Genomic DNA, 21,730 nt, shown 5'->3' with positions numbered 1-21,730 from the left:
ACCTGCTAGCCACCCAGGGATCCCAAACTAGCAATTTTTTAATTAAAATTCTTTTTTTGAGAGAGAGAAAGAGAGTAGGGGTAGGGCAAAAGGAGAGGGAGAGAGAATGATAAACAAGCTCCACCCCCCGGGGCTCAATATAATGACCCTGAGATCATGACATGAGTCAAAATTAAGAGTCAGACACTCAACTGACTGACTACCCAGGTTCTCCTTTTTACTAAAGTTTCCTTTTTTTTTTTTTTTAAAGATTTATTTATTTGAGAGATAGAGAACATAGGGAGTAGCAGTGGGAGAAGAATAGAGAGAATCCTTGATCAGAATCCTCGAATCTAGAGCTCAGAGCCCAGTGTGGGGCTTCATCTCAGGACCCTGACAGAGATCATGACCTGAGCCAAAACCAAGAGCCCAATGCTGAACTGACTGCACCACTCAGCCATCCCTATGAAGGTTTTTTTTTCAAATTCCAGTTAGTTAACATATAGTGTATTATTAATATTAATTTCAGGTGTACAATAGAGTGACTCAACATTTCCATACAACACCTAATGCTCATCACAAGTGCATTCCTATCACCTATTTAACACATCCCTGCACCCACCTCCTCTCTGGTAACCATCAGTTTGTTCTCTATTAAAACTAGCAATTATTTATCAAAGATTATCTCAGGGGTGCCTGGATGGCTCAGTCAGTTAAGCCTTCATGGCTTAGGTCATGATCCCAGGGTCCTGGAATAGAGCCCTGCAAAGGGCTCCTTGCTCAGTGGGGAGCCTACTTTTCCATCTCCCTCTGCCTGCCACTCCCCCTGCTTGTGGTCTCTCTCTGTCCAGTAAATAAAATCTTTTTTAAAAAGATTATCTCAGATTATGTGAACTTGAAAAACATTTAGGTTAGTGTTTATTGTATTTCTGGGAATTTTTTTAAAGATTTTATTTATTTATTCATGATAGACAGAGAGAGAGAGGCAGAGACACAGGCAGAGGGAGAAGCAGGCTTCATGCAGGGAGCCGGACGCGGGACTCGATCCCGGGACTCCAGGATCGTGCCCTGGGCCAAAGGCAGGCGCCAAACCACTGAGCCACCCAGGGATCCCCTATTTCTGGGAATTTTTGGAATACTTCATTTATCTAAGCACTTAATTGTCTTTGAGCCAATTAAATTGAGCTCTTTTCTAAATTAACTTTGGGAATGCCCTCAGAGATAGAAAATGTCACATCACTGTAATATACATATGTAGACACATGTAACATATAGATAGATATAGACAGAAACTTTATAGTGTCATTTTTTTATTTTTTCTTAAAGATTTTATTTATTCATGAGAGCACAGACAGAGAGGCAGAGACACACAGGCAGAGGGAGAAGCAGGCTCCCCACAGGGAGCCTGATGCGGGGCTTGATCCCAGGACCCTGGGATCATGACCTGAGCCAAAGGCAGATGCTCAACCACTGAGCCACCCAGGTGCCCCTATAGTGTCATTTTAAAATTCATGCTACGGTTCAGGTACAAAACTCTAAAAAATAGCTGGATCTAAATTGTGTTCCAGTAGATGGACTAAGTTTAGGTTAACTGCTAAGATGACTAAAGTCTTATACTAAGGATTTTTATTTGTGTGCTGTGAAGATCCTTTTCTGTCTCCAGAATTCTGGTGGGAAGATTGGAATGAGGAAGTGGAGGAGGGTACTGAGGCAGTGGAGACGGTGCAGAGGGAAAGAGGCAAGACATTGGTGCAGGATGGCTATTGCATGCCCAGAGACAGAGGAGGAAGAAGGGAACAAGATGGTGCCTTAGACAGGGAGGATGGGTCTTTTTAAAATCTTTTGTTTGCTTCAGTTTATTTAGAAATGCTATTTTGTAATGGGGAGATTTTTAGAATCCTGAATATGTTTGAAAGTTCTCAGGTACTAACTGAAATAGACATCTCATTTGATTGTCTTTGTAACCCTTTTCCAGTTGTGCATGCAAGAAATAATTTTAGGATATCAGAAGTGCCCATTTTGGTCAATGATGTTTTAAGTCATCTTGTGTAATTTGATCCAATGGGGCAAATACTACAGGAGTTCCAGTAGGGGGATGATTGTTAGAAGCTCCTTAGAGGAATTATTTCCCATAATTGAGTACTTACCAAGAACCTGAAACCCAAATATTCCATTCAAAATGAATGAAGGTGGACTCCTCCCCTCAAAAATGAGTGAGGACAGAAGCCAGCAACAGAGGATACCCAAATAAAGGCCTGAACCTTGATCAAGGTGGAGGTTCAGGACGGAGAGGGTCTATCACTGTGACTTGAAGCCACCAACGATATGTCTGTGTTATCTGTACTTTGGCTGATGTCTTCTGTCTAATATGTCTAAATGTTCCTCCAAAAGATAATCATCATATCATACTGTCTGTATTTATGCAAGGTATTGTCACCTGAGAAAAGAGGCAGAGCTGAAATAAAAGAAGAGCATTTATTTGAGTTCTCAGAAATGCCCTTTGGGGAGGATGGATTTGGTGCTTTTTGGGGAGTACAGCAATTCAAATTGTGTCCAGTGTGTCACAAGTGTGGAGTATTTAAAGGCAAAAAAGAGTAGTACTTGTATACATTATTTACAATGAATTTTGTTTGGTGTTGACAGCAGAAAACTAATCTTGGCTGCACATAATTGGTTGCTAAGGCTGTCACTAAGAAACATCTGTTACTGTAGCAGATTGAAGGTACTAGTAGAATTCTTGCTATGTTGGTAGTTTGACCCAGTTCAAAGGTTCGCAATTACACCGAGTGAGGACTTGCATGAGGCCCACATCCTAAAGGCCACTGGCTCCATTTAAAAATACTTTGACATAAGTGAATCCATTTTATTTCACCTTTTACAGTATCCTTTTTGTAAAAAGATATTTACAAATAAATGTAAAATTTAACCTTCAATAAATTCACATTTTATGTAAGCTTTCTTAGGGCTTAGAAAATAGTATATAGATATTTTTTTCCAATATTTGTTATTTTTATTTATTTATCTTTTCCTATTACACTATTCCTATTATTATCCTATTACACTATTCCTATTATTATTCCTATTACACTATTCCTATTATTATCTTTTCCTATTACACAAAGTTTCCAGTACAATGTTGAAAACAATTATCAGATAACTTTGCTATTGATCTTTTTTTTTAAATTTATTTTTTATTGGTGTTCAATTTACTAACATACAGAATAACCCCCAGTGCCCATCACCCATTCACTCCTACCCCCCGCCCTCCTCCCCTTCTACCACCCCTAGTTCGTTTCCCAGAGTTAGCAGTCTTTATGTTCTGTCTCCCTTTCTGATATTTCCCACACATTTCTTCTCCCTTCCCTTATATTCCCTTTCACTGTTATTTATATTCCCCAAATGAATGAGAACATATAATGTTTGTCTTTCTCCGACTGACTTACTTCACTCAGCATAATACCCTCCAGTTCCATCCACGTTGAAGCAAATGGTGGGTATTTGTCATTTCTAATAGCTGAGTAATATTCCATTGTATACATAAACCACATCTTCTTTATCCATTCATCTTTCGTTGGACACTGAGGCTCCTTCCACAGTTTGGCTATCGTGGCCATTGCTGCTATAAACATCGGGGTGCAGGTGTCCCGGCGTTTCATTGCATTTGTATCTTTGGGGTAAATCCCCAACAGTGCAATTGCTGGGTCGTAGGGCAGGTATATTTTTAACTGTTTGAGGAACCTCCACACAGTTTTCCAGAGTGGCTGCACCAGTTCACATTCCCACCAACAGTGTAATAGGGTTCCCTTTTCTCCGCATCCTCTCCAACATTTGTTGTTTCCTGCCTTGTTAATTTTCCCCATTCTCACTGGTGTGAGGTGGTATCTCATTGTGGTTTTGATTTGTATTTCCCTGATGGCAAGTGATGCAGAGCATTTTCTCATATGCATGTTGGCCATGTCTATGTCTTCCTCTGTGAGATTTCTGTTCATGTCTTTTGCCCATTTCATGATTGGATTGTTTGTTTCTTTGGTGTTGAGTTTAATAAGTTCTTTATAGATCTTGGAAACTAGCCCTTTATCTGATATGTCATTTGCAAATATCTTCTCCCATTCTGTAGGTTGTCTTTTAGTTTTGTTGACTGTATCCTTTGCTGTGCAAAAGCTTCTTATCTTGAGACTGAAGAAAGAGAAATTAAGGAGTCAATCCCATTTACAATTGCACCCAAAAGCATAAGATACCTAGGAATAGACCTAACCAAAGATGTAAAGGATCTATACCCTCAAAACTATAGAACACTTCTGAAAGAAATTGAGGAAGACACAAAGAGATGGAAAAATATTCCATGCTCATGGATTGGCAGAATTAATATTGTGAAAATGTCAATGTTACCCAGGGCAATATACACGTTTAATGCAATCCCTATCAAAATACCATGGACTTTCTTCAGAGAGTTAGAACAAATTATTTTAAGATTTGTGTGGAATCAGAAAAGACCCCGAATAGCCAGGGGAATTTTAAAAAAGAAAACCATAGCTGGGGGCATCACAATGCCAGATTTCAGGTTGTACTACAAAGCTGTGGTCATCAAGACAGTGTGGTACTGGCACAAAAACAGACACATAGATCAGTGGAACAGAATAGAGAATCCAGAAGTGGACCCTGAACTTTATGGGCAACTAATATTCGATAAAGGAGGAAAGACTATCCATTGGAAGAAAGACAGTCTCTTCAATAAATGGTGCTGGGAAAATTGGACATCCACATGCAGAAGAATGAAACTAGACCACTCTCTTTCACCATACACAAAGATAAACTCAAAATGGATGAAAGATCTAAATGTGAGACAAGATTCCATCAAAATCCTAGAGAAGAACACAGGCAACACCCTTTTTGAACTCGGCCATAGTAACTTCTTGCAAGATACATCCACGAAGGCAAAAGAAACAAAAGCAAAAATGAACTATTGGGACTTCATCAAGATATATAGATATTTTTAATAGAAATCTTTTTTATTCACATATGTGTATATGTTTTTAAAAGGAGATTATAACCAGGATTCTGTCACAAAATTAATATACTTTTCCAGTGTACTGGTATTTTAAAAGATACTCTGTGCTGTTAACTGGATAGAATTTTTCCATTCCTTGTTATATTTTGTTCAATTATAAGGAATTAGAAAGACTTGCTATGTTGTCAAAATATAAGGAAAGAACTCTGAATTCCATCATTGGAAGAAAGTTAAAGCTTGGATTGTATAATTCAGTTCATTTAAGTGATAAAATTTTAATTTTGGAAGAGACTTGAGAACTCAATAGTATGACTATCTGTATTTATGCAAGATATTGTCAACTGAGAAAAGAGGCAGAACTGAAATAAGAGCATTATTATTCCATTTTGTAGCTGAGAATATTGAGTTAAGTGGTTTGCCCAAATTGATGTAGTAGGATGGCAGTAGGATTGTTACTCAGATCTCCTAACTTTTAGCTTAGTATTATTTCCATTATGATATGCTGCTTTGCTCCTACTAAATATTTTATAGCTCTATAAAACTGGTTTAAGCACCTCTCTTCAAGAAACTGCCTTTTAATACGTTAGTTGGGTAATTCATGTAAAAAATTCATTTTGTTCTTATGGTTAACTAACTAAATATTTTTCTGATAGCAAAAAATGTTATTTTGTGAATATACACTAGTTGAAAAATATTTTTAAACATTAAAATAAAAAATTCAAACACATATAAAGGTACAGTTAATCCCTATGGCCCTGTCAGTCAGATTTGAAAGTCGTTGAGATTTTGGCATATTTTCTGCATTTCCTCTGTTTCTTAGCTGATGTATTTTTAAAGCAAGTCCTAGGCAGCACATTATTTGCTCACTTGTACATTTTAATATATATTTCTAAATGATTATAGTATTTTCTTTCATGGCTATGTCATTTTTCACAATTAACAAATTTAACAACAAGATAAAAATATTTCAGACATTTATGGAAGCATATAGTGCTTCTAGAATGTGGTGGCTTTTTTTTTTTTTTTTTTTTTTTTTTTTTTGCATAGCTGCAATTTAAGGGGTTTAATTCCAAAAGTAAATTAGGAAATGAAGGAAAGATTCAAGGAATCCCTGAACAGCGTGTGTGTATTATACATATATATAATTGTAGAATTTATCTACAGTTTATCTGATACATTTTCCTTTTATTCCTAAGTAAACTAGAGTCCCTAGCTTTTTTTACAGAAGCCCAATTTTCAGGTGGAAAGTTTTAGAAGCAGAGAATGCTAATTTCAGACCTCAAGATATATTTTTCTCTGATGACTCATATACAGTTTTATTAACCTTTCATGAATGTCTTTTGCTATTCTTTCCACCAGGAAGAACAACGAAAAATAGAAGAAGAGAAAGAAAAGAAAAAAGAGAATGACATGGTATTTAAAGCATGGTTGCAAAAGAAAAGAGAGCAGGTCCTAGAAATGAGGAGAATTCAGCGAGCAAAGCAAATTGAAGATATGAATAGTAGAGTAAGTAAAACTTCTCAATGAAAAATAAGTAGACAGGGGATCCCTGGGTGGCGCAGCGGTTTGGCGCCTGCCTTTGGCCCAGGGCACGATCCTGGAGACCCGGGATCGAATCCCACATCAGGCTCCCGGTGCATGGAGCCTGCTTCTCCCTCTGCCTGTGTCTCTGCCTCTCTCTCTCTCTCTCTCTGTGACTATCATAAATAAATAAAAAAAGAAAAAAAAAAAGAAAAATAAGTAGACAGATATGAAAGCTGAATTTATTTACAGAAGGGGATGTGAATATCAGAATAAGAACCTAGAGAAAAATTAGGAAAAGTGGTCCAAGAATGACCCTTGCAAAAGATGCAACACAGAGATGACTTTACAATTAAATTCTAAGAAGCCTTGTGAAAAATCAAATGATTACTATATTACTCACACTTTTATAGCACAGAAAATAGGAAACTATCAATATGCTTTTTCAGGACAGTATAACTTTGATATTCAAACAGGACAAAGATAGCAGAGATAATTTATTAAGTCCTCAATTGTAGATATTTAGTTCAGTTCCAATATTCTGTTCATTAACAGTGCGGTAGTGAACATGTTCATTCTGTAGGAGTTTCTTAAGAGTGGAATTTATGACTTACTAAATGTCCAGAGTGAAAGTTTTGGTTAAATGTGCAAAAACTAACATTCCCAAAGGTGTGTCAGTTATAGTCCTTCCAACAGTATGTAAGAGTGAATATTTACCACATCCTGACTAAAACTGTATGTGGTTTATTTTCTTAATTTTTCTTCAGCTTAATTATGTACATGAGTACATATATATGACCACATGTATATTCTGTGAATTTCCTGTTTGTAGTCTTTTTTTTAGTTTTATTTTTTGTCTTGCATTGTATACTGATGATTATAATTCTTTGTTATTTTATCTGTCATAAATACATTTTCCTAGACTGACAATATGATATATTTTTTATGTTGTTTACTACGCCATTTAGTTAGCTTTTAAAATCTTGAGATGGGTGATACTTTTTTAGGCAAGACATAAAAGCCACAAACTAAGAGAAAATATTGAGAAATTTGAATGCAACTGTGTAGTCAAATAACAGTTTACTATAACCAAGAAGGGCTTATTTTAGGAAGGAAATTACAGATAAATAATAACAAACCCATTAATATAATTCATCACATCAAGAGGTAGATAAAAAGAGAATATATGGTTATCTCGAAAGATAGAGAAGGAATTTTTTTAATATTAATATAATTTAGTTTTAAAAGTCTGAATAAAATATCAAAACAGTATAAATACTATCTTAAGAAATTCTATAGGTATACCCATTAAAGTTAGAAACAAGTAAGTCTCCCCTTTCTATTAAATAACTTAATTCTGGAAGTTCTAGTCAATTTATTAAGCAGAAAAGGAAATGAGGTATAAGTATTAACAGAATGGACATTTACATGATAAATATAAGAAGTATATAGTCCTCCTGTAGCAAAAACTTCGTAGAAAAATTAAAAAGGAGAAGGAATATAGGAATATATAAAATACTTTGAGCCAAACAGAAATGTGTCTGATCTCTTGTGGGGAATACAGTACAGCTTTGCAAGGGACAAAAAAGATGACTTTGGTAAATGAAAAAAAATATAATATTCCTGGATGGGTGGGACAAATATTATAAATATATGAGTTCTTTGGCAAATAGTAACATGATACTCCTGCGTGGACTGACTAAATGCTATAAAGATTTTAGTTCGTCCAAGTTTATAGTTAATGTAATTGCCATTTAAAAGCTGGTTAGAATTTTTTAAGTTGGTGTCATAATTGTTATTGTTAATATTTATATTATTAAAGCAAAACTTCTGACTGTAGTATATGAAAAAATAACAAATTTGTTAGAATTAAAGAAATGCCAATGAAAAATTTTTATATATTCAGTAAACATTTTTTTAATAGCTTCCTATATGACAGATGCTGTTCAATCATGAGAATGTAGTCTTAAGCAAACTAGGTTTAGTCTTTGTTTTATAGAGTTCAGCTAGTAGGGATTGAAAAACTATATATATAAAATAAGTTTGTAATTATAAATAGTGATGGATGCAATGAAAATGAAAGAACTATGAGAGATCATAATTAGGGAAATAAATGTGTATGAGTATTTCAGGAAAGATTTTTCTCAGTCGGTGATAGTAGGAGTAAAAATTGGGCGAAGACTGAGAGGAATTTGTTTCAGGCCAGGAGAACATGTGAGAACACCCTGAGACAGGAAATAACTTGGTAAGTGTGAGAGGATCTGGAGAGGGAGCAGAAATCCCATCCTGTGGCATGTTGGAGTCTATAATTTTGTATTTAGTTCTGTTATGGGAAGCCACTGAAAATGTCCAAACAGAGGAGTGATACATTAGATACACATTACTATGAAAGGGCAAGAGTGGAGGTGGGTGCTCAATGAAAAAGCAGATAGAGTTGTATATGAGGTGAGAAATGATAGTGACTTGGCTAGAATTATAATAGGAGTGGGAGAGAGAGGGGGAGATGGAGGGACAGGGATGTGAGTAATTTAAGTCATGTTTTGAAGTATCAATTGAAAGAGTTTTGTAATTAATTAGATGTGTGTGTGTGAGAGAATGAGATGTAAAGAGAATATGCCAGGTTTCTTTTCTGAGCAACTTGGTGGGTGGTGGTGCTATTCACTGGAGCAGCAAAGAATACACTGAGCAGGGGAAATTCTTATTTCAGTTTCTCACTTGTTGAGTATGAGGTACCAATGAAACACCCAGGTGAAGACTGGAGAAATGTGTTTGATGGTTAGTGTTGAGAATTAGAAGATGAGTGACTTCAAAGACAAAGTTTGTGGGAATGTGGATGTGGTGCTAAGGACTGGGTGGCAAGTGTGATGGAGAAAGCCCTAAGATGAGAAAATAAAAACTCTGGGAGGCTAGATATTGAATGGCTGATTCATATAGTTCTATTTCTCAGGATGAGGATGGAGAGGAAGACTCTCCATCTTTCCAGACTCTCTCTGGTCCAGCCGGTGAGACCAAAGATTGTTAAACTAATGGCGCCAAATAGTGTAACTGAGTGTTGCTTCACTTAGAAGAGTAGAGGAAGACAGTTCTGAAGAGTATGAAGGAGGGAAAGTAACTTCTTCACCTGACTTGTGAGGTACTTGAAATGTGGCAGGAAAGGCAGAGTCTGTTCTGGAGAGGAAAAATGTCTTGGAGGGAGAATGAGGATTTGGGTAAAATAAGAGGTTTAAGGCCAGGTAGCCTGGGAAAATGGGGATATTTGGGAGTTTTTATATCATTGAATAGGAATTATTAGGGAATAAATTAGAAAAGTTTTTGAGGGAGGCAGAGAATTTAGGCGTGAGAGGGAAGAAGCACAGCACATTGCTATAATATACTGAAAAGTATTGGAGACGAGAGGATCCTGTGTTTCAGTGACCAAGAAAAACAAAGCTGTGAGTGCACTACTAATAGTTTCCAGCGAGCTGGTGGGCCCTCAGGCTTCATGGCATTCAGCCTAATGTAATATTTTTATCAAGTATTCGTAAAAATAAATGTACACTCCAGCGTTCTATTGTGTTCCATTTAGAGATAATAAGCAGAAACTTTCTTTTTCTTTTTTTTTTTTTTAAGCAGAAACTTTCAATTGTATTCTTAAAAACATGAACCATGCTGAACAGAGTTTATTTCAAAACATTTTCATGTTAGAAAGCATCATGGTTATAGATTTTCCTTTGGAATTTTTATTTTTTATTTTTTGCTTTATTTGAATTCTGTCTCAGAAATGAACTTTCATAGAAATTATATAAAAAATGACTAGTATTCTGAAGAACTTCTGTGAATTTTGTCTACTACCGAAGCTAAGCAATAGTATAATTTGGCAATTGATTGAACTGGCTTATTAATGCATGGTGATAACAAGTGTACTTTGCTAGTTATTTCTGCAGGACATTGTGTATCATGTGAGTTATAGTTTCTAGATAATATCTTCACTATATATATATATAGTATATATATATGCTATATATATATATATATTATGGAATGACCTATTTTATATTGGATTAGACAAGCTTTTAGGTGATTGAATTTTTACTGCATTTAGGAGATAATTAAATATCTTTCCATTTTTGTGATGAACTTTGCTTCTCTTGGTCAATGATATATATAAATGATATGTGTTTGTTAAATATATAGATATACATATGCAACGTGTATGCATGTGGTCCACTTATCTAGGGTGAACTCTATGTGGATGCTTATATATATTATGTATTCTGCATTTGGATTTAGTGTTATATTAATGTCAGTGTTATAAGTTGCTTGATAGTGTGGGGTTTAAATCTTCTGTATCCTTACCTCTAGTGGGAATAACTGGGAAATTGGAGTTAAACCTTCCAACTATCACTGTGTATGGGTTTATTTTCTTTTTAGTTCTTTTGGGTTTTGCTTCATCTATTTTAAAGTATTATGCATATTCATTTATGGTTCTGTGTCTTTTGATGAATGACATTTTCACATCATGAAATATGCCTCTTGAAGTCTACTTTGTTTGATATTAATGAATCCATACCAGCTTTCTTATATGTAGCATTTGCATTATTATATCATGTTTTATGCTTTCAATTTATGTATCTTTAAAGAGTTACTTGTGCAAACAGCATATATTTGGATCTTCCCAATCCAGAAATCTGCTCCTTTCCATTGGAGTTTATTTGTATTTAATTGTAATCGTTGATATCGTAAGTTTTAAGTTTATTGTCTTGATATTTGTTTTGATTCATTCCATTTATTTTTAGTTCCATTAGTCAACTTTTTCTGCCTTCTTATGGTTTAACCAAGTGTTTAAAAAATATTCCTTTTTATTTTATTTTTTTTAACTATACTGCTTTGAATTATTTTTACCATCATTGCTTTAGGGATTGCAATATTTATCTCCTAAATATATCAGAAATATATTTTCGAAGGATTTATTTTTTATTAGATATGAAATTTGAGGCTGACAGGCTTTTTTTTTTTCTTTCAGCAGTTTAAAGATGGAGTTCAGTGATTTTCTGACACCCATTGTTTCTGATCAGCAATGCAAGTCAGCTGTAATTCTTATCATTGCTTTCATTTACTTAATGTTCTTTTTTTATGTGGTTGCTTTAAACTTTTTCTTGCTTTGGATTTTAGCAGTTTATTATATGAATAATATATTATGTTTTTCTTTGAATTTGCCTAACTTGGGCTTTGCTGAACTTCTTGGATGGTTGATGTTTGTACAGAACTTCTTGGATGGTTGATGTTTGTACAGAATTTGGGAAATTTTGCCATTACTTTTGCAACTGTTTTTTGCTCCATTTTCTTGTTCTTTTTATTCTGGAAGTCCAGTTTCACATACATTAGAATACTTGCTGTTATCACACATGTTACCAAGGTTCTGTTAAGATTAAAATTAAAGGGACACCTGGGTGGCTCAGAAGGTTGAGCATTGAGGTTGCCTTTGGCTCAGGGTGTGATCCAGGGGTCCTGGGATCAAGTCCCACATCAGGCTCCCTGCGAGGAGCCTGTTTCTCTCTCTGCCTGTGTCTCTGCCTCTCTCTCTCTATCTAACGAATAAATAAATAAAATCTTTAAAAAAAGATTAAAATTGGGATCCCTGGGTGGCGCAGCGGTTTGGTGCCTGCCTTTGGCCCAGGGCGCGATCCTGGAAACCCAGGATCGAGTCCCACGTCGGGCTCCCGGTGCGTGGAGCCTGCTTCTCCCTCTGCCTGTGTTTCTGCCTTTCTTTCTCTCTCTGTGTGACTATCATAAATAAATAAAAAATTAAAAGAAATATTTTTTAAAAAGATTAAAATTAAAATGTTAAAAATATTTTTCTTGGTGATAAGTTCAGTTACATAATTTCTGTTCAGTTTGCATAATTTCTGTTGATCTGTCTTCAGGCGTTGACACTTTCTTCTCCAGCATCCAATTTACTGTTAAGCCCATTCATAGAATTTGGGTTGTCTTTTCATTTAAGTTTAGATTTTTGTGTGTGTGTGTGATACAAGTCTTTTTCTTTTTTTAGCTTTACCAAGGTATAATTGAAAAAAATGTCAGATATTTAAAGTGTACAACATGATAATTTGATACACATATATACTATGAAAAGACTCTCCCCATTAAATTGATTAACATGTCCATCACCACAGATATTTACTCCTTTTTTTTCTTTTGGTTCATCTTTGGTAAAAAGATTAAGTTCTATTCTCTTGGCAGATTTCAGTTATATGATAGTGTTACCAACTACAGTCATGATGTTAAACTATAGATCTTCAGACATTTTCCGTCTTACAACTACAAGTTTGTACACTTTTACCAATATCTTGCTATTTCTTCCAAGTTTCAGCCCCTGGTAACCACTACTCTTACTCTCTCTTTCTATGATCAACTTCCTTTCTTTCTTCCCTCTCTCTCCCACCTTTCCTTTCTTCCTTCCTTTTTTCCTTCCTTTAGATCCATTATTTGAAGAGACTGTCCTTTCCCCATTGTTTATTCTTGGTAACTTTGTTAAAAATTAATTTACCATGTACACATGAGGTTGTTTCTGGGCTTCTGTTCTGTTCCATGAATCTTTGCCTCTGTTTTTTATGGCAATACCATACTGTTTGACTCTTACAGGTTTGTGATACAGTTTGAAATCACGAAGTGTGATGCTGCAGATTTTTCAAGATTGCATTTACCATTTGGAGTCTTTTGTGGTTTGGATTTTTGGATAGTTTTTTCTATTTCTGTAAAAAAGTGCCATTGGAATTTTTATAGAGATTGCAATGGATCTGTAGATTGTTTTGGATAGTAAAGACATTTTAACAATATTAATTTTTCCATATCTTGATTATGGATTATCTTCACATTTATTTGTATCTTCTTCAATTTCTTTTGCCAATGTCTTCTACTTTTCAATGTGTAGATCTGTCTCCTCCTTGGTTAAATTTATTCATAAGTATATATTTTCTTTTTGATGCTATTTTAAAGGGTTTATTAAATTCTTTTTCTGATAGTTTGTTGTTAGTGTATAGAAACACAATTGATTTTTTAGAGTTTTTTAATTCCAGTATAGTTAACATACAGTGTTATATTAATCTCAGTGCAATTGGTTTTTGTATATTGATTTTGTGTCCTGCAACTTCACTGCATTTGTTATTCTAACAGGTTTTTTTGTGACGTCTTTAGGGTCTCTCTATATAATATCATGTCATCTGCAGATCAAAACAATTTTACTTCTTCCTTTCTGATTTGGATGTGTTTTTTTTTTTTTCCTTGCCTGATTTCTCTGCTAGGACTTCCAGTACTCTGTTGAATAAAAGTGATTAGAGCAGGCATCCATGTTTTGTTCCTGATCTTAGCAGAAAAGCTTTCATCTTTTTGCTGAGTATGATATTAGCTGTGGACTTGTCATATGTGGCTCTTGTTATGTTAGGGTATGCTCCTTCTGCACCCAGTTTCTTGAGAGTTATTATCATGAAAACATATTGAATTTTGTCAAATGCTTTTTCTGCATATATTAAGGTGATTGTATGATTTTTTTCCCCTTCATTTTGTTTCTGTTTTATGTCATATTAATTGATCTGTATATGTTAAACATCCTCGCATCCCTGGAATGAATCCCAGTTGATTATAGTGTATGTTCCTTTAATGTACTGCTGAATTAGAATCTCTAATATTTTGTTTAGTACTTTTACATCTATGGTCATCGAAGATAATGGCCTGTAATTTTATTTTCTTGCAGTATTCTTGTCTGGCTTTCATATCAGTCATTCTGGCCTTGTAAAATGAATTTGGGTATTCTCTTATATTTTTTGGAAGAGTTAGAGAAGGATTGGTATTAATTCTTCTTTATGTTTCATAGAATTTGCCAGTGGAGCCATCTGCTCCTGGACTTTTGTTTAATGAGAGGGTTTTGATTACTGATTCAATCTCCTTAATACCAATTGATCTGTTCACATTTTCTATTCCTTCCTGATTCAGGCTTGGTAGGTTGCATGTTTCTAGGAATTTATCCATTTCTTATAAGTTGTCTAATTTGTTTATAATAATTGTTCATAGTGATCTCTTCTGATCATTTGTATTTCTGTAACATCAGTTTTAATGTATCTTCTTTGATTTATAATTTTATTAAGTTCTCTTTATTGGGTTGTTTAGCTAAAGTTTTCTCAATTTGTTTCTCTTTTAAAAGGTCAGCTCTCAGTTTCATTAATCTTTTTTATTGTTCTTTTAGTCTCTATTTTATTTATTTCTCATCTGATTTTTGTTATTTCCTTACTTTTGCTAACTTTTGGCTTAGCTTATTTTCCTTTTTTCCTAGCTCTTTGAGGTGTAAAGTTAGGTGTTTTTTGAGACCTTACTTTTTAAGAGAAAAATGTAGGCATTTATCCCTGTACTCCCTTCTTAGAACTGTTTTTGCTGCATCTCCCCCACTAGTCACCCCCGCCAGCCTGCCCATAAGTTTTTATACATTGTGTTTCCATTGCATTTATCTCAAAATATTTTTTTATTTCCCATTTGATTTCTTCTTTGACACATTATTGTTTAGGTGCATGTTGTTTAATCACATATTTGTGAATTTTCTAGTTTTCTTTTTGCAGTTGATTTCTAGCTTCAAATCATTGTGGTTGGAAAAGATGATTTGTATGATTTCAGTCTTTTTAAATTTGTAACACTTGTTTTGTGGCGTAACATATGACTCCTGGAGAATGTCCCGGAAGACATTGGATAGAATGTTCTATTGGATAAAATGTTCTGTAAATGTCTTTTAGGTCTATCTGATCTAACATGAAGTTTAATTCCAGTGTTTTCTTATTGATTTTTTTTCTGGATGATCTATCCATTGTTGAAAGTGGGGTATTGAAATCCTCTATTATTTTATTCTGTATATTTTTCTTTTTTGATCTGTTAATTGTTGCTTTATATGTTTCGGTATTTCAGTGTTGGTGAATAGATACTTATAATTTTTATCCTTTTGATGAGTTGGCCCCTTTATCATTAGATAATGATCTTATTTGTCTCTTTTTGCAGAGACAAGTTTTTGTTTTGGCTTAATGTTTATTTTGTCTGATATAAGTATAATTATCCCTTCTCCGTTTGGTTTCTGTTACATGGAATATCTTTTTCCATTGCTTCAATTTCAGTTTATGTGTGTGCTAAAGCTGAATTTAGTCTCTTTAGGCAGTATATAGTTAGGACTTCTTTTTATATCCCTTTGCATTAAAGTAATTATTGATAGGCATGGAACTACTACTGCCATTTCATTAAATGTTTTCTGGTTGTTTTGTAATTACTTTGTTCCATTGTTCTACTCTTATTCTTTTCCTTTGTGATTTGATGATTTTTTGTAGTGGTAGGCTTTGATTCTTGCTCTTTATCTTCTGTATATCTACTACAAGTTTTTGCTTTGTGATTACCATGAGACTTTCATAAAAACATCGTGTATTTATAAGAGTCTGTTGTGGTTACAGTTATTTTTTAATACTTTTATCTTTTAACCTTCATACTAGAGTGATAAGTGATTTACCCACCACCATTATATTAGAGTGTTCTGATCTTAACTCTATTTTTGCCAGTAAATTTTATACTTTCATGTATGTTTTGCTACTAATTGGCATCCTTTCATTACAACATTTCTTATAAGGCTAGTTGAGATGAACATCTCTGGCTTTTGTTTGTCTAAGAAGCTTTTATTTCTCTTCAGTTTTGCTGGACATCTCTGCCAGGTAGAGTATTTTTACTTGACAGTTTTTTCTTTGAGTACATTGAATGTATCATCACATTTTTAAAATATTTTATTTATTTATTCATGAGACACACACACACACACACAGAGGCAGAGACATAGGCAGAGGGAGAAGCAGGCTTCATGCAGGGAGCCTGATGTGGGACTCGATCCTGGGACTCCAGGATCACGCCCTGAGCTGAAGGTAGACGCCTAACCGCTGAACCACCCAGGCATCCCTCATCATATCTTCTTGAGGACTGCAAGGTTTCTGCTGGAAATTCTCCTCATGGAGATTACCTTTATGTCACAAATGGATTTTCTCTTGCTGCTTTTGAGATTCTCTCTTTGTCTTTAACATTTGGCAATTTATAAATTGTAGTTCCCAGGAGTTCTTTTTAGATTCTTATTCAGAACTCTCTAGGCTTCCTGGATCTGATGTCTGTTTCATTTGTGTTTTTGAATAAGCTATTTTTTCGTTTTCTCTCTCTCTTAACTTGTGGGAGCCCAATGATGTGTATGTTCTTCCATTTAGTGGTATCCCATAAGTTTTTTAAGCTTTCATCACTCTTAAAAATATCCTTTTTGTTCTTCTGATTAGATGAATTCTTGCTTTCAAGTTCACTGATCCTTTTTTCCAATTGATCTAATCTGCTTTTGAACCTCTCAGTTTTTCAGTTCAGTTATTATATTCTTCAGCCCTGTAATTTCTCTTTGGTCATTTTAAAATGTTTTCTGTCTTTCTTTTGTAATTCTCATTGTTTCTGCATTGCTTTCTTGATCTTGGTGAGCATCTTTATGATTGTTATTTTGAACTCCTTATCAGGTAAGTCATTTATTTGTGTCATTAAGATCCATTTCTGGAGATTTATCTTGTTCTTTTGTTTGGAACATATTCCTCTATGTCTTCATTTTCCATGACTCTTTGCATTCTTCTCTACACATTAGATAAAACAGCCACCTCTTCCAGTCTTCACAGAGTAGTCTCATATAGGAGATCACTCTCATCAGTCACCTCCTTCTGATGTCCTAATTGTTACTCAAAACTTTGTAATGGCAGAAACTGCTTTGTTTGTCTTTACTGGCCCCCAGTTTTTGAGGGTATACCAAGATACATCATATTCAACACCTAAGTGCAAGCTAAGTGGAAGCCAGGCTCTCTGGTGTAGCTGGGAAGGTATGTGGTCAAGCCCCATCTATGGAGAAACTGGGAGATGGGTGTTTTTTCCTGTTCCATTGGCACTGGGCCCAGGTGTATATCTGCAGGGGGGATGTTCCTGTGACCATTAGGATCTCCTTATTTATTGCTACCATCTTGTGGGACTCATGAATGGAAGTTTCTGTGGCTATTAGTTGCAGGTGACCTAGGAACCTGTTCTTTGGGTTTCAGCCATAAAAATTTGGGTACAACCGACATTTGTAGATCTCTTTCATGGGAGATATTGGCTACTTGGAGCAGGCTATAAGGAGACAACAGCAGAGGTGTCAACAGCTTTTGTGGTCCTTGGGGATGGTGAAAGCTAGTCTTTAGATGCATTCTAAATTAGAAGTCTGACCCTCAAGCAGCAGTTTTTCAAGTATGCAGGGAAGGAATGGGAGATGGGCTTTTTTTGCCTATTCTTTCTGTGCTGAATGCTAGGATGATAGCCAGTTAAGAACTCCTTATTTATGTATTACTGTGACCACTGCTTGAAATACTCTATCTCCTGACATCCCATAACTTACTCATTCACTTTCTGTCTACATACAACCTTTCTCCTCAGAATAACACTGCTCAATACAACTTTCTGTGATGAAGGAAATGCTTTATATCTGCACTCTCCAGTGAAGTAGTCACTGCCACAATGCGGCTATTAAGCACTTGAAAAGTAGCTAATGTGACTGAGGTACTGAATTTTAGACTTTATTTAAGTATAGCTACCTGTGACTAGTGGACACGGTTTTATACAGTGCAATCATAGAATATATGAGAAAGGGATCTCTGTTTTTTTTTTTTTTTCATTGATGCAACCCAGTACTTTTGTGCCTGTAGATACTCTATAAATATCTGCTGAATGAATAAATGAACAGTGCTACTAATCAGTCCTGTTCACCTCTGAATCCTTGACTCTTTTGATCTATAATTCCAGAATGAACACTTTCTGATCATCTCTAGGCATTCCCAGACTGCTGAGTGTTCAGCAATGATCCTTTAAGTCATCCATGGAACATCTTCACAAACTTCAGCATTGTACATCAATGATGCTAGGTTACATAAATTATATAAATTAAACTGGAACATACTTGGCAATGTGAGTGATAGATAAAGGAAAATGCATGGTATAGGAAGTGGACCTCTCTATCATTGAGCTCATATTTGGGGAAAGTATGAAATGAATGCATTCTTCCCTTTGTGTTTAAGCCAGGCATCCAAATAATGAGACATGCCCCAAATCTGTCCCATTGCTCTTTATTCTGACAAATGAGAGCTCTTTCAGCTTTTAAAAATTCCCAGAAGATGATATCTACCATGAAGTTTAAGGAACCATAAAATAAGCTACTTCCACTAGCTTTTACTTATGACAAAATCATCATGGCTGATATCCTTATAAGAAAATTTTTATGGCTGCAAATCCTTATAGCCATCTTCCATAAGAGTAATTACAATTTGGAAATGGACTTTTCAGTTAGATGCTCTTAAAAGTAAAAACAGAGGTAGAATTTAAAAGAAAGGATGAATAACAGAAGTTTTGGATTTAGTTTTCAAACTGCATTCCAGGGAGTGCCTTCAGGAATTGCTACAAAGACCTCAGCTCTGTTCATATGGTCTATCCCAATCTTTCTTCAACCCTGTTTTATTTTTTTATGCCATTGTGAAAAATTATTTGTCAATGCTTGCATCATTTTGCATCAGTCATGTTTGCAAATCACTGCATTTAACCTTCTTCACTTATTGATTACCTCAATAAATTGACTTTTGAAGGATGCCAGATGGCAGGGAATTCAGTGTTGAATTTTCTGACAGAGGTCAGTGTTGCAGATTCAAAGCTGAATATATTTGAATATATTTTGTTTGGATACTAGGAATGCAGGTAGTGAGGTTGGCATTATTATGAAAAATTGATGAATGGAACATGTATTCTAGTAGGGTCTTATAGGCAGGGCTCAAAAAGTAGTTTTGGTTTATTTAAACAAATATTGTTTTTGTCATCAGCAGGAAAACAGAGATCCACAACAAGCTTTTCGATTATGGCTTAAAAAAAAGCATGAAGAGCAGTTGAAAGAAAGAAAGACAGAAGAACTACGAAAGCAAGAGGAATGCTTATTCTTCCTTAAAGGAACAGAGGGCCGTGAGCGGGCCTTCAAACAGTAAGTCACAGGCCGGGCATGGTTCCCTCTCTTCACAGTCATTTCAGAGAGCTGTATAGTAAATAAAGTTTAAAATAAAACCCACAATTTAAAATAAATAAATAAATAAATAAATATTAAAAAAATAAAACCCACAAAATACTTTATCTCTTATATTACATATCTATTCAATTTTAGATCCACACTTTTAAAACTGTGTGAGAAAATTCTTTAACTCCATATTTTACATAATATCTATATATCATTCTTTCTTTCTTCAAGATATTTTCAGTACCAAAATTATTTTATATTTAGCCAGTCTGATAACCTTTGATAGCCTACCATTCCTTAGTTAGTAATTCTGTTCATTTCTCAAGGGAAATGGGAAAGATGGTGTATAGCTACTCCAACACACTCCTCAGAACAACTGAATAGTTAGTTGCATTTTCCAAAAAATATTTTTCTGTATAGAAAGACAGTCAGGCTGAGAAGGAAGTTTTGTATAGGCCAAACTGAAAAGGGGATTTGGGCACACACTATGGTAATTTAAGGCAAACCTGAACTTTTCAGTTATCTGATTAAGACTTTATATTACATTGCTAATTGTGAGGAAACAGACCTGGTTTCATAATTTTGTCAGCAAGCCTTGGGAGAGGTAGTGAATATTGAATCCAGTTGCTTGAAGTTACTTCCTTCCTTCCCTCCCTTCCTTCCTTTCTTCATTCCTTCCTTCCAATCTTTTGTTTCTTTGCTTTCTTCCTTTTTTAAAAACACATATATGTATAATTCTTTATTATAACAGAAGCAGTAAATGAACATCGTAGAAATGGAGGGAGAAAAGTCACATTTTCATCATCTAGAAATGGAGGGAGAAAAGTCACATTTTCATCATCTAGAAATCAGTACCTTACTGCATATCTTTTAAATATTTCTGTATACATTATATTTAGAATTTTAAAATACAAATTTGAGATTATATGTGTATACTGTTCTGTAATCTTATTTTTATTAATGATTTCATCTAATTTCCAGCCCATAATTATATTTTCCCAATGGACCCCTAAATGACTACAGTTAATTTGCTCAAACCAGTGTCCAATTTGGGACCACACAACATTGGCTTAAATCTCTTCTATTCTGACACAGCATTTAGTTGTATAGAGTTATTTATGAAAACAAATGTATATGCACATGTGAACCATGTACACTGTCATATATGTGTACAGTTTTTTTTTTTTTAAGTTACTTTACCTAAGCAAGCAAGGTTTATAGATTTAGATTTGTTTGAATGTGGACTCTTCCTTTACCTTTTTTGGATGTTTTTATGCTTAGGCTTATTCTTCCATTTTAAAGAAGGACTGTTTTAATGCACTAAGAAGTCAAGAGCTCATTAGTGTCTTTACCAAGAAGAGCAAGGCAACATTTCTGCATGCTGGGATTCTTAACCTAATTGAGTTATGTTCTGGAATGCAGTTAGTTGCAAAAAAAATAAGTTATTTGAAATCTATCAAATATTTGTTTGCTTAGAAAATCATATTTAAAAAATAATAGGACCTATATCACATCTAAAATATTGTTACTCAAAACTCAGTATTTTTAGTTAGCAGTCTCATTGTAAGACATACTTAATCTTAAGTATTTGATTGCAAATGTGACTGTGTTTTCTTGTGGGAACCTAGGGGATAAGCCTGAAGTTTTCATTAGTACTTTAGTAATTTTTGTTGTGACTATAGTATTTCAATGTAAAGAAATTCAATTTCCTTTAATAGTCAATAGCAATAACTTTTTAGTAAGAAGAGTACTCACGTTGATACTCACCAGATCTGATTGTATCTCTTTCCACAGATGGCTACGAAGGAAACGGATCGAAAAACTAGCAGAACAACAAGCTGTCAGAGAAAGAACTAGACAGCTCAGACTAGAAGCAAAGCATTCTAAACAACTGCAGAGCCACCTATACATGTCAGAAGCCAAATCTTTTCGTTTTACTGATCATTACAACTGAAAGTATCTATTAAATACTTCAGTTGGAAGCTGCTATCCTCAAAATTTTGGATATTATTTCTTATGGTCTGTGTACTTTGGTCATACTCTAAATTATGGAAATGCTATTTATCTTTTGGTGATACTGACAGTGAATTTGTCTTTTTTTTTAACACTAAACAAAATAAATTTCTTTTCTCTCA

At 34.6% G+C, this 21,730-nt stretch overlaps 1 protein-coding gene across 4 annotated transcripts in view; it reads left to right on the top strand.

The window, feature by feature from the left end:
• The window catches only part of CCDC181 (coiled-coil domain containing 181), a 37,510-nt gene extending 15,780 nt beyond the window's left edge, over positions 1–21,730 (top strand). For 3 of the 4 annotated variants that reach the window (XM_072830509.1, XM_072830507.1, XM_072830508.1), the window contains exons 4-6: positions 6,347–6,493; positions 19,411–19,565; positions 21,390–21,730. In XM_072830509.1, coding sequence (XP_072686610.1) covers positions 6,347–6,493; positions 19,411–19,565; positions 21,390–21,549 — 462 coding nt within the window. In that variant the 3' untranslated portion in view covers positions 21,550–21,730. The remainder of the gene's footprint in view (positions 1–6,346; positions 6,494–19,410; positions 19,566–21,389) is intronic. The other variant, XM_072830510.1, reaches the window with a different exon arrangement.

The sequence above is a fragment of the Canis lupus genome, chromosome 6, assembly GCF_048164855.1.
Source record: "Canis lupus baileyi chromosome 6, mCanLup2.hap1, whole genome shotgun sequence".
Classification (NCBI taxonomy): Eukaryota; Metazoa; Chordata; class Mammalia; order Carnivora; family Canidae; genus Canis; species Canis lupus.
This window is presented reverse-complemented; position numbering and strand designations above follow the sequence as displayed.